At 39.7% G+C, this 20,121-nt stretch overlaps 1 protein-coding gene across 1 annotated transcript in view; it reads left to right on the top strand.

Moving 5' to 3' along the window:
• The first annotated feature begins 2,467 nt into the window (after window positions 1-2,467).
• The window catches only part of pde8a (phosphodiesterase 8A), a 48,054-nt gene continuing 30,400 nt past the window's right edge, over window positions 2,468-20,121 (top strand). Inside the window, exon 1 of the mRNA XM_078244037.1 lies at window positions 2,468-2,725. Coding sequence (XP_078100163.1) covers window positions 2,573-2,725 — 153 coding nt within the window. The 5' untranslated portion in view covers window positions 2,468-2,572. The remainder of the gene's footprint in view (window positions 2,726-20,121) is intronic.

The following is a 20,121-nucleotide window of genomic DNA, read 5'->3' on the forward strand; positions in this document are numbered from 1 at the left end:
TTTGTAGTTTTCTCTATGTTTATTGTTATGTACCAAGATATCAAGGCACATTCATTTTATGTGAAAACCTACCTGGCAATAAACCTGATTCTGAATTAACTCCAATAATTTGGTCACTGATGAACTAACATTTCATAATATCTTATTACACAGTCTATTAATAAAATAAATAAAATAATAAACTGTATGTATATAGCATCTTCCATACAGATATGAAAAGATAGCTCAAAGTGCTTTAAAATAAAATGAGGGAACAAGAGAATGAATTGAAAAAAATGCAAATACTGTGAGATAAAGCAAAGCAATCAAATGAACAAACATGTACAAGATAAGAATAAAAACACAGGAAGAGTGACAGTTAGTTAAAAGTAATGCTGAATAAATATGCTTTCAAATGTCATTTAAAAATGTTCACAGAGCTTGCATCTCTTATAGCCTTGGGTGGGAAATTCCATTATTTTGGTGCATAGTTAAAAAAGGCTGAGTTGTCAATTTTCTTATTTGTGTGATAGTTTGTATTTAAAAACCCGCAACAGAGGATCTAAGATGTGAAGGATTATAAAACGACAAAGAATTAGTAATGTAGAGCCTTTGGTATATGTGCAGTTTAGTGTCCCAAATGATGAGGGTCTTATTTGAGACAGGTTAGGGTAGCACAGGTGGTTTAGCAGGTTCATAATTAAATAAGGACATTGTATGGGGAAGTTGGGACACTAAACTGCACGTATACCAGAGCCTTTTAAACAAGTAACATAACTTTAAAATCAATTAAAGACACGAGGAGCCAATGCAGGTTAGCTAAAACTGGGCTGACATTAGTTAATTTATATATTTTTCAGTAGCCTATGTTTTACATATGTATATATTTTAATAATGTGGCATTAAAATGTTATTCATTTTGGCTCAATTGGTATACCATGGTTTTGAGATTCGACCAAAAATGTTTACTGAGTGGGTGTTCAAACCCGTTTAACCGCAGCTGTAAACTATCCTACTTATTTTTGCAGTAGCCGAGACTAGATACAACCGTGAATAACTGTACCAAAAACAGCTTTCACTCGGTTTGCGTAATCTGAAAAAAAAAATGTTGAGACAGCGTAGCCTACCTGCAGCTAGTCCAGTGTTTGTCTGTGTGAGCTCTTTTGCTGCTTTCAAAGTTCCCACGGAAAGCGGAGGACCACCCAGCGGCGCAGAGCACGACGCCGATTAGCTGCGCCGAGCTCATTTGCATTAACGTCAGTAAAGGCTGTAGGTCAATCCTTGCGGGTGCTTTTATTGGATGTGCCGCTGTCAAGCAGTGCTGAAGAATTGGAAGGGCAAACGCCAGAAAAGGCAGAGAAAAGACAAACATAAAATCAGCATTATGTAGCTCGGTCCTGCCTTACCTCCGCTCTCGTTCACCGTGAATATTCCTGCCGTCCCCGATCTCAGATCCGAAACTTGTGGACACGGAGCGGTCTTGTGGTTTTTTTGTTGTTGTGTGTGGGTTTTTTTTTTTCTCTCTGTGTCTCTCAAGCGATTGCATTCTCCAAAGGTGGTATCTCCACATATTACAATCTTACAGCCTCTACATCCTTTTTTTTCTCTCCAGTATGAAAGAAAATCGTGGAGCCTGGTGACACTGTGGCACACTGCACCCGGGTTTGGACCTCTAAATATCAGGCGGATCATCCTCAACCGGGCAGCGGATGCCTTAATGGAGATTTGCAAGCCATCTACCAAGATTTCTCCGCTTCCTAAATTGGTGAATGTGGGCTGATAAATGGAGTGTTCTATCGGACTACATAATGACATTATGTTTGACGGAGGGTGTTTGACATCGGAGCGACTGGCCAGAATAACACCCTGCAGTGTGAATATTTCAGCCTGTTGATGATGAACCGCTCAGGACTGGAGCAAAGTGTCGTGAGAACCGGTTTATGGCCCGTGTCTTGAGCTGAAGTGTGCAACCAGATTGTTTTAAGTGAGAGAGAGAGAGAGAAAATAAGCATCATTTTTGATGGCTCCGGGGTGGGGGAGGACGACTACACATGAAACCTTGGACACAAAAATGGATACAACTATTGCATGAAGCAAGGAGGGGGACTGCATGGTTTGTTTGTTTGTTAGGCCTACTTGATAACAGTGAAGTTGAGTAAAAATGAGAAAATGGTGATGTGGTACGAAGAAGGCGAGAATTGGAGCCGGAGTGAGGGATACAAAACGTCCATGGGGATCTGAGCAGCCCAGCTGAAGAATAACGGGATCCAAGTTTTCGAGGATAAGACAGCTGCTTTGATTAAAGACCTCCAATTAACTTCATGTGAAAAAGAGAGGGAGGAAATCAGCTTCCTGGTCGGGGGGGTGGGTGATAGAGAGATATATTATTCATGCCTTGTGTTAGAGCAATTGGAAAACCGGCTTTGCTGTGGCCTAGATGATACATATAGCATGTATATATGTATTTCTATATAGCCTATTTAAAACCTTAGGAGGAAGAGTGGACCTTGAAAAAAACAAAACAAAGAGGGCGAATGACACTCGGGTAGCCTCAAAGTTGCACAAAAAGAAAAAGGCTGAAGTGGGTTGAAGCATGGGCTGTGCTTCAAGTATTCATATCTCTGATAGGGTGGTCTACCACGGTGGAAAAGAGTCCGAGGATTCCCACTCACCCCAGCAGACTAATACCACTCAGCTTCAAGGAAATCCTGCCTCGGGACTACCCCTAAAACCCCTGAGCTGCAAGGTGAGGGAACCTACATTTATTACATTTAGTGTGTGTGTGTGTGTGTGTGTGTGTGTGTGTGTGTGTGGTTTAAAGTTGTTCTGATAATTGCCTCTTTTCCATAATAGAAAATAACTGTATAATTCACATAATAATGCTGTTTAGGAAACCAAACAACTACATTTCCAAAACATATATAAAGAAGAAATAATATACAGTAGAAATCGAAGGAAACAAGAAAAAAGCAGGAAAATACAATGAAGCCACTATACATTACATGCATTACTGTCACTTTACTTGAAACTATACATTTCCATGCTTGACATTACTGCTTTTTATTTTTATTTTCGAGGAACTAGGCCAGATACACACTCAGTTAAAGGTTGTGGGGTCACAGGCCTCCACACTAAGCTGAGGTATTGTTCTCGTTGTGTGTTTTGTCTAAGAGTTACCATAAAGCAAACATTTTGTAACAGTTTTCAATCACTTCAGATGTACGAGATCTGCATGATCTTACAGGTGGAGTAATGCACTTCATAGAACTAAAATCTGAGCATAAATCACTGACCTCTGTAGTCACCCATGGTTCAATTTATACAGCTTTGGCCTCTGCTTCACCTTTCTACCAGTTATGCTTTTCAATAGGATGTCCTCTCTAATCGAGGCCTAAACTTTGTGTTTCACGCACTACATGAGACCAGTAATTTACAGAAACATTGAATTGGAAGTGTTTATAAATTGGACAGGGATAGCTGAATGGAAAGTAGGAGCAGGAATTGAAAAGGATTGAGTGATATAATAGCAAAAAGTTTGCCATCAGTGTGTTACATCATCGCAAAAAATAACAGTGCCTTTTGTGTATTGAACCACAACATAATTACACTAACAGAGGTTAACCAAATGTGCTGCGTCTGCTTGTATGCAGGGACTAAAGAGGTGTTTCTAATCAAGATGATGATGATGATTTTTGTGATTATTTGGCATTTATGTATTGTGTAAGCGGTCACATAAGAACAACCTATCACTACTATTCAGATGAACAGGCAGTTGTGTATCTGGAGGCGAGAAAGATGTAATTTTTTTGCAGCAAACCAAGAAGTGAAGATCCTGGTTTTGATGTGTGCTGGCAAAAGGCCTCATCCTATTTGTAGAAAATGGAGTAATCAAGCAATACTGAGTTGAGAACAGTTATTCTATCTCCAAATGGAGAATAATAATGTAGAAGCCTCGAGCACTGGCACATTGATAATAAAACCAAAGGAAGCTTGTACTGTAATGTTTGCATGTACATCTGCAGGCGTCTGCACACACAAAATGTCTGTTTAAAAAAAAGTGTGATCTTGTGAATTTAATAGAGCATGAGTGCATCTGTGTGTTGGTTGTTTTCATGAGTATGTGTGCGTTTGTCTGACAGACTGCAGGCTATTTGAGGGCCTCTGTCAAGCTGAATTTTGTGGCCAAATGTCACTGCAGGATGCAGTGAGAAGTCAGTGTGACAGATGCCCCCATGTCAAGATGCCCACTGTGCCTCTGATTGAATTAGTCCCCTGATTGAGTTAGACTAATTGTATACAAATCTCCTTCGGCTGGAAATGGTTAATCCCTGTTCTGTAAGGTGTCATCTTTAACGGGTTTACGTTGGCCATAATGTATAGAGAAGTAAGTCGCTTTTATCAAAAATCATGTTCACATCATCTTGCCGTGATGCGTTCAAGGCTCGGTGATACATGCCACTGCTGTTTGATGTAGCTTTTTTGAGCTCTTTTGATTTCTCCCCCTCTATATATGAGATCAATAACGGCCATTGATTGAACTGTAATTGTGTGCATGCACCACCTAGATTTTATAAAACCTTCTGCACCACACTGTCATAAAAAGCACTAAATTCTTTCATTTGATTTGGAATAATTTGGGGATACAGGAGCTGCGCCAGATCCTGACCTGAAACAATTAGTTATTCATTGATTAGTTGATCGGTTCAAGCATCTGTGATTCTCAACTGCATATCTTTGGGTTTTGGACTGTTGGTCGGATGAAATACGCAATTCAAAAACGTCCCATTGGGCTTTAGGAAATTGTTAATTTTTTACTATTTTTTTTTTTTTTTTTTAGACCAAACGACAAGGAAATTATCAGCAGACTAATCAATGATCATTAGTTTCAGCCTTTGTAGAAAGTGCATTAGATCCACATCTTCTCAAGTATTTTGTGTATCTAATTATTATGTGTTTGTGTTGTTTGTAGTCTCTGTGTGCATGCTTGTGCCCTGACTTGTGTCATTGTGTTTCTGAAGGGAGCACACACATTCATCCCGTAATGGATGATAACATTCATCCACATCTACACACAGCCGGCAGTAGTGACAGTAAAGTGCACATTAGCATATTACAAAACTAAATTAAGCAAATGTTAAAACTGTGCTGTATCTTTGCTTACATTTTTACATGAGAGAGAGACACAGAGAGAAAAAACCTGTGCAGGCATCTACAGTGTAAGAAAAATTAAATAGAATTTTGGGAGTGTGATGTGAGTCTTTGTCAAGGGTACGTTACCATCTGGGCAGCTCTGGCAATGATAAGGCTCAAGTACAAGGTCCTTGTGATAGTGGCCATTTTTTGTGATTGTGTGTGTATGGCCAAACAGACAGAGAAAGACCTCAGCCAAACACCACCATTTATCTGGCCATGACTTTTCCCGTCTGATTGCCCCCACTCAAGGAAATCAAGTAGCTTTCCCCCCGAACAGCAAATGTAGAATCAGTTTTATCATTACCTCCTTACTATAAATGGAAAAGGGCAATTAAAGGTGCTAAGCTTATAAGTATCTGGAGAGTAATATCATCTTGCTTACTGCATGATTCCAGCCTCTGCAACCATTAACATAAGTGTTGGAATCACTCAGCCATACCTCAAGACATCCCCCATTAAACCCTCCCATCCCCAAAGTGACAAGGCACACAAGGTTGCTTTTCTAAACTAAAGCCTCAGTTGGGGAAACGCTTAACTGTTGCTAACTCACAGCACTGCAGAACTTAAAAAAAACTTTTTGAAGCACCTCATGAGATATATCTTACTTTTAAAGGGTGTGTAGTAAAGATATGATACACAGCTGAGCTGGGCAGCCTCTCGTGCGTGTGCGTGTGCGTGTGCGTGTGTGTGTGTGTGTGTGTGTGTGTGTGTGTGTTTAAGTTGAGAGTCATTGGGTAATTTATTCCAGAGGCGGGCAAAGGCTCAGCATGGTGATGAATTAATCCACTGTGCTTTTTCTGCTGGCTGAGAGAAGGGAGACTGATATTGGCACTTTTTCTTTCTCTCTCTGTATATCACTTTCTTTCATTTGGCTATCAAACTTTCTGAGCTCTTCCTCCTACTCCTTAAAAAAAACTTTTTTTCTTAGATATTACTCTATATATGTCCAAAGTTAAGTTTTTATCATCACAATCACACAAATGATTTAATACACAATAGGAGCAGTCTCTCTGTGCACTCATAGAAATGCTAACATTCGGTTGACTTCAATGGCCCTGCTGTTGTCTTTGTCTGTACAGCTGCTGATTGGATCAAGTGATGGACTATGCTTATCTATATCTATCAAGGATGTCATGTTCATATGTACAATGGTCTTTTATTGCTCGCTTGGCATGGCACAAACCCCTGGCACCCTGCCAGTTAGTGGTGTGATTTCCACTGGGAAAAAGTTTTGGTGCTTAAGGCACTATGGACAAAAACATCTACCCAAATGGCATATATGTCGGGACAAGTACATCATGTTGAAGGAATAGTTTGACGTTTTGCTTGTTTGCTTATATCTTTGTTGCCGAGAGTTTGATGAGAAGATTGATACCACTCTTATGTCTGTACAGTACATGTGTAGCTGAGGCCAGCAGCCAATTAGCTTAGCTTAGCATAAAGACTGGAAACAGGGGGAAGCAGTTAGCTTGACTCTTCCCAAAGGTAACAAAATCCAGCTACCAGCATCGCTAAAGCTCATAATTTAACATGTTATATCTTGTTTGTTTAATCTGTACAAAAACTGAAAAGTAAAAATAACCATTTGCTGTGTTACGGAGAGATATTTGCCCGACGAGGTTACTGGTCCTGACCAAAATTTTGTCCCCGTAAAATGGTGAATTGTTGTTTTTTGCACTTCAGTTTTTGTACGGATTAAACGAACGAGATAACGTTTTTTTTAGTTAGCTTTAAAGGTGCTGGTAGGATAATTTGGTTACCTTTTGGACAGAGCTAGGCTAGCTATTTCCCCCTGTTTCCAGTGTTTATGCTAAGCTGCTGGCTGTAGCTTCATATTTAACTGTCAGATATAAGAATGGTGTCTATCTTGTAATAGCACTCTTGGCAAGTGAATGCGCAGATTTCCCAAAACGTTCCGAAACTATTCCTTTTAGGACTGAAACATTTTTAATTGTAGGATTTGTCCTACTTTTAAATTCACTGACATCAAAAGAAACCTTACAAAATACTTGAACACAGCCTTTAAATATGACTTTAGCTGTTCATTATGTTTTATTTAAACAAAACGTCAGTTGCAGTGTGACCTGTTTCCCTTCCTGTCTGGAGCGTCTGCAGGGGCAGTAAGGAGGGATTTTTTTTGCCATGTCATTTATCTCCACTGAGATATAAGCAGAAAGAGTTGAGAGGAAGCGAGATGGGGCCCATGAAGCACACACAGTCTACTGATTGATGTATTGGCAGTTCTAGAGCTTATCACCCTACAAGATGTTCGTGATGTCCAAGAGTTCAGGGTAAAACATGACGTTAGTACCCCCCCCAGAATCTTTTCTTGAGCATTAAGCAGCTCCAGCCCTTGATGTAATGACACCAAAGTCCTCTACTGCTGACCGTGTGAACGTTGATCCTCTGTAGAAATCAAATTAGGATAATATAAAAATCCCTTTGTCACCTTATAGTGGGTCTCTTCATCTCCGAGAGCTTGCTCTCTTATGAGGTGTCAGTTGGGTGCATGTGCTTATGAAACAGAACCTCCCATTGTTTTTGAAATAGTCTTAACAAATAAGGCCACATTCAAAGCTTGTTCTGCTCCCCCTCCAGGTTACGAATTTAGTATCATAAGGTTAGCATGTGATAGTTTCATGAGATTATGGAAATGGTATTCTTCCAAAACAAGGCACTACAAGTGTTTAATTTGTAGAAGCAGCGCTCTCTGTACTCTTTCAGAAGCTCACGGGAAAGTAGATGTGAGTGGGTCCAGGTCCATTGGTGGCCTTTTAAGCTCCTCCTGGACTATGTCCCCAAATCATGGGTGTTCTAAGCTGTGAGCACCTGCAGAGGTCGCGGTGTCATGCTACCAATGTGTATTTCAAATATGTTAGTTGGGAGTTGGCAGAGGGGACTAAAGAGTTTTTATGTCTGTTAGTTTTGGCTGCATCTTTGTCATGTAACTTTTGATATAACTTTCATGTGATACAGCACCCATCAAAAAATCTAATATAGCTGCAACAAATGGGGATAGCGCCAATCCCGGCCGAAAACAAATGAATATCTTGAAGACCATCTGAATCAAAAACTATCCGCACAACATACCAGATGCTCAGTGAAATTTTGCCAGAAATTTAATATACCGGCATGCTGTATACTATATATTGGAAGTAGACTAAATAGACATACAGAGAACAGTCAAAAGGTAATTAAATAAATTGTCTGACACTTTTGGAACACCCTCCAGCCCCTCCTTAAAGATCACTTATTCATTTTTTGTCTGTTTAATCCGCCCATAAACTGAAGTGTAAAACCGCCAAGATGTGGTTCTACGGGGGGTTAATGATCCAGACTATTTCTTTGCCGAATGCAGTGACTTCCTGGAATCTTAATGCTGCCTTCATAAAACCACAGCTTGTTGTTTTTACCCTTTTTGTACAGATTTTAAAAAAAACTAAACTATATCATGAATTAGTGAGCATCAGACGCTGATTTTGTTACCTTTTGGACAGAGCCTGGTTAGTTGTTTTCCCCTGTTTCCAGTCTTCGTGGTATAAGCTAAGCTAGCGTCATATTTACTGTATAGACAAGAGTGTGGTATCGGCCTTCTCATCTAACTCTTAGCAAGAAAGCAAATAGGCACATAGCCCAAAATCTATAATCTACTATTCCTTAAATGTTCTCAGCAATCCAAAAAGAATCTAATGTATGATTTTGCTGAAAATGTTTCTATATATCCACATTTTGGCCCCATGCTTACAATTGTCTCGCTGAATTTCGGTGATCTATTAGCTTCTCTTCCCTTTTAGCCTTTGACAATCTGTAAAAACTTCTGTTTGTTCAGTTGGTAACACCACAAATATTTACTGTTTTAGCCGTATTTTCAATTTCTTTTGTGTGTGAATGCACCCTTCAAATATAAGTGATGTCATGTGTCCCTCAACACTAAGATCTCTCAAGGTCCTAAGCCCACGCTTACGAGTGGTTTTGAAAAGTACACCATGTACACACCATCATTGTTCCTTCAAAGGATGAGTTCATCTGTAAGTCATCTCTCTTGCACAGTGTCACAGTGTCAGTGTCCATAGGCGAGTTTTTAATCACCCCTGGAGGAGAGCCTTACTGATGTGAACGGCTGCAACCATGCACAACACACCGTGTTAACAATGCTAACAGTCATGTTAACAGCATCTGGTTACTGGAGTACTTTGGCCATTTTCACGCTCCGTCACACCACTGTCCTTGCAGCCAGAATAAACTGAAGAAAGGTTGTGCACAGTACAGTATGTTGAAAGATTCTTCCTGGGGCAAGATTTACAAAGCACCAAAAATTCGTAGATGTAGTATTAAATAATAAACCTGATGGGTATTTCACTGCAAAAGTTGGCAGTTTGATCTAAAACTATTTTAGAACCAAAATGCCCCCGAGGCTTAGACTTAATTTTACTGCCTTTCTTCACTAAAGAAGCGCTGAGCAGACAAGAGCCTCACTGGATTTAAGTGAACAGGCCTGCAGCTTATTGGCTATAGTAAACACGCAAGGCACTCATTCACCTGCTGAACACCACATTAAGACAGCAGTGCTTGTCTCCTTCCTTGTTTTAATGGATGCAGCTATGACGCAAATCTCTCTCGAGTGTGTCCTGCCTTTATGCTCTGAAGATATACAGTACCCTCATTTGATATATCCCTTACAATTTTTACAGGGCTGAGCACAGATGGTGCACATTGTTCTTGTATTATGGGGTGTGTGGTTGCAAGGACACACTTGGGGTCAGTGAAACAATTTAGTCAAAAGCTCAACTCACATTTTATAGTCTGGTCAGTTCCCCCTCTTGGTCACTTTTCGACTCTTGCTCCTGCAAAGATCAGGTTCCACCCTTTTCAAAAGAAAATATCGTCGGGATACTTTACTGTAACGGATTTGTAATACTCCAAACCATTTGACTGTGACGTGCAAATTAATTTTACAGCTAAGATGCAGCAACAGGAAGTGAGCCTGTCTGCATTGCTTAGCTCAATCATGATCAGAGATTCTCTGTAGAAATTCAAGTATAAATGTGTACATGTATGTATGTATGTTTGTTTGTTACATTTGGGCCTGCTTATGTTTTGCTTCTTCTACCGAGTTGATTTAATATTTATTATATGTGAAAAGAATCATTAATATCATTATTCAGAAGGACTTTACTTCTCCATATATGGCTTTTACTTGAAGAAGTTAGATGATGCTACTTTAGTCAAAGGCCGGCCTTTTGTTCATCCATTTCTACATTGTTCAATAATGTTAGGACATCTCTTTCGTCATTGCTTGGGGCGTGATTTGTTAAGTGTATCAGATTGATAATCTAGATGGCATTTTGGAAGCCACAGGAGAGCAGGAATGTTTCAATGGAAACTATGAAAGTACATGCGCCAGTAAAAATAATTGACATGCACACGAGAAACAATGAATTGAACCTACTTCATTTTGTAATAGCAGTGAATCAATAGGTTTAACATTCCTGCACGTCAACAGTACATGCGTCATTTATTGTACCTGTTGTACCTGCCTGATTACATTCCTTTACAGGTCGTCTGTTTTAAATGTGTGCAGTGAATAGCAGCTGTAGCTATATGAAATGTTATTCTGTATTATAAATAATACACATAATCTATTTAGTTATTTGTTTTGCTGATTTTCTTCACATTATCCCTGCAAATGTCTGCATACAGTCAGCAGAGTTAAAAAACAATATCAGCTCCGTCCCCTTTTACTTCATTGAGCACAGGCATTCTCGCAAAATAATTTTTGCACAAAAACAGCTTCCACATAATCAATCTGGGCCAAATAAGCAATAAAAGGTGAAGCCTTAACTTTGTTTTTTGATGTATCTATATTGAGTGTTTTCATATCAGTGCTACATCACCTCACTCTCTACTTACTGTCAGTCATCTGAGACTCACAGGAAAATGTAAAGCCTTTGCCAGAAAATAATCCCGCGAAAACATTTCTTCTCACATCAACTGTCTTTTTAGGTTTGAGGTCAAACTGTATTTTAAAATTTACAAAAAATACTGGGTAAAACGATATACTGTAGGTGCAATACAGAATGCATTGCAAAATGATTAGGACAAAGTAAATGCTTTTATTAATATTTCATTGCAATTCAACAACCCCCACCCACAATTTGCCTCTCAATCTATATGTCGGGACAAGTACATTTATATTTAAATGAAACATTGCTGTTGAGTTGGCAGTAGATCCATAAACCTCAAATAAGGTGTGTGTGTGTGTGTGTGTGTGTGTGTGTGTGTGAGTGTGAGAATCAAGTGTAGTCTGGGTGACGGCGCTCTAGCTCGTGTCACTCACTGATCTGTCATGCAACGGTGACATCAGTGCTCCTGTTTTAGCAGGTGAAGAGGAGGGGAGTCCGGTGATTATCTTATGCTCTCGCAGCCATCTGAAGAGCTCTGGAGAACTGCTTCTGATATTTTCAAAAAACATCTAAGCTGTTGTGGAGAGGTGGAACCATGCAGAGTTGCAGATAGAGCAGGGGTGGTGCGGTCGCCATGGGCGTATTGCCAATTTTAATCCTCCCTTTAGGCTGCAGGGCTGGCGAGGTAATTAAGATTGTACAATTGGGTATGGCTCTGTCAACAAAGTCACTGTAGGCTAATGATCTCTTATTCAGGCTCGACGGTCTCTTATTGTTTAGCTTGTCATTTGTCATGTTGTCTTGTTGTCATGTATTTGGCTGGACTGAGAAGGAGGAGTGGCTGTCTGCAATGGAAATGTTCCCGGTAAGATTACAGTACACTGTAGTGTCACTGGACTAGGCAGTGGTCCAACCTAGACTTCCCAAGCTCCTTTAGCTTGTCCTTTTGCTTTATTGGCCTTTGACCTTACCTGGAATGAGCTAAGAGAGGAAGGAGAATGCGGACTACACGCCGCCTGATCAACAGCTGCCAGTGGTTCGCGGTGCAAATGACACTCAGTAGAAAAAGTTTTAGGATTCATAGCCAAGGGGGCACAGGGTAAGACAAGTATAAAGACATGATCATACGTTTTCTTTGGTGTGTTTATGTACAATAAAATTGGGGTATTATTTGGGAGTGAATAAAAGGGAAAGTGAAACAGTCCAGTGTGTGGGCCTACAGTAACAGTGGTGTGGTGAGGCTGCTAGGGGCAGAAGAAGAGGAGGAGGTTTTAGTAAGGGGCTGCCACAGAGCCCTGAATGGCTTAGGCTGCTCCAGGTCTTATAGGGATTTCAGTGTAATCTGGATAAGGACAGAAATACCTTGAAGGTGAACATTGGGGAAAGTGCTCAGCTTCTCATGGATCTGTCTTCTGTCTACACCGGTTGTAAATATATTGTGTATACTGTATATTTCCTCTAAAGGGGCACTCCATTGATTGTTTGAGACTTTAAATTTAAATAAATAATAATTCAATAACAGATTATTATTAACAGCCTGCATTACAAATTGGAGTTCATTTAGGATTTAGGAGGCAGGGAAGGTCTAAAGAAAGATGCTATTGCAAATTGGGAAATGTAGGATGCAGTGTTTTGGGAGTTTGGCCCAGTGACAGGACATCTTGGCCTCTTCTGCTTTGATTTAGACCATTATTGTTTAGAATCTGACTCTTACAAGTCCTGTTATGTGCAAAATAAATGGCTGAATAACCCCTTTAACCACTCATGCTTGCTGCTGTGTAGTTTCTAGAGGCTGCCTTTCATCACCATACAGGCTCAGGAGATCTCAAGAGTCAAAAGTTGGATTTTGCTCATATTGCTGTTGGATCCTCAAAATCAGATAAAAAAAAAGTGGTCAGGGTCATAGATTGGACACACTCTGACTACAACGTTCGTACAAGTAATTTGAAGAGATGAAGGATGGAATTGGGAAAAGTAAGACAAATGTAGATAAATACAGCCACAGGAGATAAAAGAAAAGTCAAGGACATCTCATTAAAATCTCATCTGTTTTTTTAATTAAAACCTCAGAATTCCCAGCCTCAGTTTCATCATCATAGTTTGGCTGTTACTGTAGCTCATGTGCAGCCATCGAGCAAACGGTATGTATTTCTCTCCATGTTTAATGAGTGCGTCTGTCCCCTGCTTGTCTTCACATATCCCTGTAGGCCAGTGTGTGAGGGCTCTGAGCACATTGGGTCTCTTACCCGCGTCACTTGGCCTGTCGACAGGAACTGCTCCACGGCCAGGCCTCAGTTACTCTCCTTGGCATAGTGAGGCACAGATCACATACACACTCGCGCTACTATAGACACAGGGTATGCACACAGGACCAGGCAGCATCACGAGCTTAGGGAATGCAGCATGTATTTTGATGTCACACGCGTATACATATAATCCAAATACGTACATTTTATTTTAGTTAAAAATACATTTTACAGATTTTCTCTGTAGGAGCAGAATAAAACGTTGCATGCTGGTGTGCTGTACTCAGCTCTGTAAAATATCCATGTGTACAGTATATGTATGTACAGGCTTAAATATCCATTTCTCTTTAACTGAAAGAAAAAACAAACATCTGATGGGTTTTTGTGTGATATCTGAGGCGATGCTTGCAAGGTGTGGAACACCAGTGAAACAGGGACAGGTCACCAAGGATGAAGTAACCTATCCATTTTCTGCAAACTCTGTATTTTTAAACCACGGACGTCATTCAAGGGCGTTTGGGACTGAATTCCAGGACAAGTTCCGTCTCCTGTGAGTTACTCGGTGTCTTCCCTCTGTGTGTGTGTATGTGCATTCCCGTATGCTAGAATTTCCGCACTATCTGGTGAGGTAGGAGAGATGTCACTGCAGACAGAATAAAGGTCAGGGCGTACTCTGGAAGCACTGCACGAAAAACAATGTGTTCTGTATGTGTGCATGTGTGTGCACTTTTATGTGTGACTGATTAGAGATCGCTGTATTTGGGACAGCGTGTGGAAGAAGTGTGCATCAGTAGTTTATAATACTTCACTAAGAGCACTTCAGCATGCTGTGTTTCTATCTTTATTGTGTATTATTTTGTAGTTATTTTTAAGTCTGTTTGTGTTCTATCTACAATAAGTGGCAGCAGCATGTATAGCCAGCATATATATCCTTAACTTGCGTTGATTTTCCGTTACTTAACATACCAGAGCTTAAGTCAGCAGCTGCTAACACTACACACCAGGAATAAAGTTCACTTTCTCACAGTCACTTTCCTCTGTGCAATATTAATTTTGAAAGACGTAAATAGTTCTGGAAATCCTAACAAAGCTATTAGGGCTGCATGATATGAGGAAAATATCTAATTGCTAAATATTACTTTTACTTTATTGCAATTGCGATATGATTCATAGTATTGGAGGGAATGATCATTTGCATCATTATCCTCATTTACATGGAAAAATATATAATCAATTCACTTTAAGACTTTTTCTTAAAGGAGAAATCCGGCGCAAAATGAAATTAGGGGTTAATAACATATGTGTACCGAGTCGACCGTTGTCTGGGATATGTTTTCATGCTAATCGAATGTGACCAGTTTTAGCCCAAACCGCTAATTAGCTTATAACGCTAGCCGTTGGGGCACGAGGAAAGTAAAAAGAAATTGCTATTTCTGTACCACTAACAAGGCTCAGAATGGCACCACACTTTCACGGTAGCATAATGAGGGTCCCTACATGTAAACTGAAGCATTGAGAACTTTGTAAGTGTACAGACAGATTTACATGCGGGCGCCATCTTGGGAAAGCAGTCGCAACCAGTCGAAGAACGAACGCCTTGAGCTGTGTTACTGGTTACTGGTTGCACGGCATTCATCGTTCAACTGGTTGTGACTGCTTTCCCAAGATGGCGCCCGCCTGTATACATGAACGGTACTGTCTCTTTTCTTACAAATCTTTTTGATAAACTGAATGATATGAAGTCGCAGTCGGGCAAAAAGCTGCTGATTGTTGGTTTGTGTCTTTGTTTAGGCTTAGGTAGTAGACTTTAGATTAATATATGTATATAGAAAAAGCAATAACTAAATATGTAGTGTTATTTTTCTTTCTTGTTTTCTAGTGGACTGATGTAACTGGAGGCCCATGTACTGGGCCCTCAGTGGGGTCATGGAACTCGGTGTTACCATTTGGGATTTGGGGCAAAATCTCTGATTTTTATCTTTGTCATGATCTGCTCTTTGTCATAATGCCCAGTAGGAACCTCCCAGCCCTGAAAAGTGGTCATATTTTGTGATCTTTCCCAAGATTTAATGTTTTTCTTTTTTAGTCAATTTGCCCCAGGGGTTTGTCCTCATCAGCAGTGGTTTATGTAATCTGTCTTTTTTTTATAAAGCACTTTGCAAACTGATTTAAAAGAAAAAAGGTTAACATACATAAGTGCCTATAGTTAAAAACAAAAAGTGCTGATTTTACATTATTTGGGGAAACACAATAACACACCTGCAAAGATGCGGTTTAATAGAACAAGGGATAAGAAAAGAGTAATAATGATAAATGAAATGTAGCTGTAGTAAGGCTGAACAGTTTTGACAATCGATAACAGCATTTCTTTCTGCTTTACTTTGGTTTTAAACAAGTTGTATACTCAGGTATGTTAACATGGTTACTTTTCACTATTTTCGACAAAATTATTAATCAATTTATCGAACAGAAAACAGACGGATTAATATCAATAATGTAAATAATCGTTGGTTGCAGCTCTAGCTCAAATCATTCCAAAGTAAGCAGACTACTAAAAACAATTAACGATAAAAAGTTAATTATTTTCTTATACATAGGTTGTGCCAATCGGAAAGATTACAAACATAAAGGAGAGTAAAAGCCGATAAAATGTAGATGAGTTCATTTAAAATTGATACTAATTTCCTACATCAAGTTATTCTGTCCTGTCGTGCACACAGTCGAACAATTGTTGTAGAAAGGGAAAGGGTGTTCATCTCATGACATTGAATCTGACACACATTGAATAACAAGAAAAAAACGCTGGGAGATATTAGAAAAATTTAAAAAAAGAACATTTAGTTGAATCTAGTTTTGCACATTAAAAATATCAAATTAATATTTCTTTTAGAGTATGTTCTTCACAGGATATTGTAATTTCTGTTCCAGGAGGTTGGGTCTTTCCTCTGTAGTGCATTCTAAAAGGCAGGCAGGCAGAGAAATACAGAGAAGACAAGGATGTTCTGGGACAAACCGATCCACAGTGGCCTAGTTTCCCTCAGCCATGCCAGTGACTCAACTAAAGTCTTCTGCCTGGCTTACTGTGGGCTTGGTCACCATGGATAAAGCATGTGGACAGAGGCAGAATACACATGGTTGCAGTTATTTTTCTATAAGGTTGAACTGCAATTACTTAAACACGTTAGATGAATTTTTATTTGGTGGGGGATGGTGTTTTTTTGTTTTTTTTGTTTTTGTTTTACCGCTCTTTGTCTACAGCAGGGGTCTTCAACATTTTTTAAGCCAAGGACCTCTTAACTGAGAGAGAGACGGTGTGCAGGGACCCCCTATTAAATATATTGTATTAAATGAAGTTGCATATTTAACTAGGGCTACAATAATGTGTAGGGTGGCCTAAAGCCTTAACACATACCTTTTTTTTAGTGCATAGAATACTAAGCTATTAAAATATGAATTGTTGGCATGATTTTATAAGTCCTCTTTTATGTGGCACAGTGAATCTTTAGGATGAACTGTATGGCTATCGTAGTGACTACCTATACTACCTATTGGCCAGTAAGCTTATCGTCAGTGGAGATTTATATTTGCTAATAATATGTGGGAATTATGTTTAGACATTTTAATTTTTGAAAAAAAAACTTTCAAAAATTGACAATAATTTGGAGGCCCCCCTCCAGTGACTCTGAGGACCCCCTAGGGGTCCTGGACCCCCTGTTGAAGATCTCTGGTCTACAGTATTAAAGAAATGCAGAATAATGACACCAGCAGGTAGAAATACCGGATGATCGAAAATTCATATTACATGTTTAATTTAGGCTTTTTTAATGTAATCTATGCATTTCCACTGCTGTTAAGTCATTACAGAAAGACACAGATGCATGTGCTGCACATCAGGGAACAAAATAATAATATTCTTTTGTTCCCTGATGTGCAGATGCATAATTACATTTAAAAAAGCCTAACTCAAAAGAGACCGAACATGTACATAACAAACTTCAGGTAACTGAGTGTTTTTGTGTGTGAGTCCCTGCATGTAGATGAATGCATGTTTTCTGAGAGCAATGGAAAGCATTGTGCAGGAACATAAAGGGAAGACATTGAAGGAGAGGAAGTGCTACTAACGTGGGAAGTTGTATTAGTGTTTTGACTTCTGCTATCTGGGCTTAATCACTGACGATGTGTGCGGTTCCTAAAGCAGCTGCTTACTGAAGTAATGCTTTAATGTATTCATTTATACAGGCGGATTAAATCAATTCCATTGCTGGCTCTAAGAAATTGATTATTTCTTGATCTTTTGATTATTTTGAAAAGTAAGAAGTCATGTGAAATCCCTGCTGAGAGATTACTTAAAAAATACCAACACATTCAGCTCTGAATTCTAGCACATAATCATCACTTTGCCACTTTATCATCATTTGCTTCACACTGAGCTGAGAACCAAAGGGAGTTTGAAGATTATAAAATAATGGTACATCTGATTAGTTCATCCTAAACAAAAACAAAAAAACTCAATTTTGTAGTTTATTTTTAAATTTGTAGCAGGTATCACCATTTTGTCAACTTATAGAAGTCATATATGTTGTAACATACATACACATTTACATAAAAATTGTGTGGCATGTTTCCAATAATCTAGTGTTTTTTTTTTGTTTTTTTTTTTTTGTTTTTTTTTCTCAACCAATAAAGGAACACTTATTTATCACAAAAATCAGGATCACCAAATTTGGAGATGGTTTTAATTGGACAGCGGTAGAGCATATTATATATGATTCTTGCATTTGTTGTCATTTTGCTTTCAAAAAGTAATCCGAAATATGTGGTCTAAATATAAAGTTAGCTGAAATTGATCTTACTGAATTTGGTGAAGTGTTTGCCAGGCTGGTCATTGATTGGTTGCTGGTTTGAAACCCCATTGTTATCGACGACTTCAGCACAGATCTATGAGCAGCAAAAGTGGCTACACATGAAAGTGAATTATTCTCTTTGATGTAACCCACACAGCATGGACAGCTAGCACTACTATCTGAGTGGCTCAGCGTGTGGTGAGACTGATGTGACACTCAGTGCCATTTAGCCCATCACGTAGCTCAGTGTGTGTGAGGTTTAGTGTGTCTGTCTGTCTGGTACATAGTGTGCGTCCACACCTGTGTCTGGGGCTGCTCCCCTCTAATGAGACCTAATGAAGAACATTTATTCATCTCCATTTGATTCACATTTTAGACAGGAACACATATACACGTACACACACACACACGGTAACACTTTGACTTCTTCTAAGGAAGAAATGCTGATCTCGTCTAATGTCGCTGTAGTGTCATCAGCTCTGCATATAGTACTCTACTTAACCGCATGTGGAGAAGTTTTAAGGAGGGACAAACTGAAGGAGAAGTGGGAGTTGGCGAGAGAACATGTTAGCGGGAGAGAGCGGTTTCAAAGTGAGGGATCTGGAGATTGTTAGTGAACAGCCATGCATGAGAAAGGGCAGGCATCCCAAGACTCCCTGCATCCTGGTCCCAGCTCTTGGGTGGAGGAAGCTGTTTACTCTTTCTATCTTTCACTGCTGACGTCGCCACACCGAACAATGTCATCCAATTTCCTGTTTTTCACTTTAGTGGAAAGCCACTGTGTGTGTGTGTGTGTGTGTGTGTGTGTGTGTGTGTGTGTGTGTGTGTGTGTGTGTGTGTGACAGAAAAGCTGTTGGGCTGGAGGAGAGCAGAAGGAGGAGGAGATCTATAGGGCCGGATACACTAGGAGCAGGATATAGGGTCAGATGCAACTCTACTATGTAAATACATTAGGTGTATTCAGTGAGAGTAGCAGGAGAGCACAGACTGTCCTGAATCCTGCTGGAGATGACTGTAGACACCCAGCAGCTCTGATGTGGTCAGACTGGCCTGAACCAGGAGGAACCATGTGAGATCTCATGACATCAGACTGTTTGAAAACCGTCAGCCTGGAAACTGTCACCTCCCAGCGAGAGAATGACTTTTGAGATTGTTTTATGAAATCATGCACAAGCTTTTGATTTAGAATTCCAACGTTTAAGTGACTTGCAAGACTGGATTACCAACCAGGCAAAGCGGGAGCTTGCCCCAGGGCCCCCAGACCCTTAAGAGGGCCCAAAGTCTCCAGGTTCACTGTGTGGCAATTGGCTTGTTGTAATTAGGTTTAGGGATTTAGTTGTTCGCCGGGTTGGTATCAGCACAAATCCTGACCTTATTAAACAAATCACGTCTTGGCAATGTGACCGATCCACCTCATATGTAAAGTTTCTTTGTCAATATGATTATGAAATTCAAGGTGTCTGTCAGTTTATTTGATCACTGTGGGACATTGACTCAGTGTTTAGTATCACAGCATCCTTTACATAAAAATGATTTAATGAGATCTTCACAGATTGGCACACATATTTCAAGTTTGGGTGCTGGCATCGATTCAGTACCCTGTATTGTTGAAGTGTTGGATTTAGGAGGGAAAGGTTTGATCGTTGCACCCTAAACTAGATTCACTTCAAATTTGTTTGGTAATACTGTGTACACCACTTAAGCAAAGTAAATACTGATGATACGGGCCCTTAAGGATAGGTTTACATTTGTCAAGTCTCAGTTATTGTGCATTATGGTGCATTCACTCCTGGGATGGTTCCATGTCCCGAGTTGGGAGGTCGTTCTTCTGTGTGTTCATCAGCTTTAAATCGTAATGTGGAAACAACATGGACGCTACAAAGAAGATGTGTTTTTTATTGCTCGGATTTCCAGTTTGAAGCTTTTATATTAGTGATTCTTTTCCAGATTTCTTGC

This window comes from Sander vitreus, chromosome 1 (assembly GCF_031162955.1).
Source record: "Sander vitreus isolate 19-12246 chromosome 1, sanVit1, whole genome shotgun sequence".
In the NCBI taxonomy this organism is placed as follows: domain Eukaryota; kingdom Metazoa; phylum Chordata; class Actinopteri; order Perciformes; family Percidae; genus Sander; species Sander vitreus.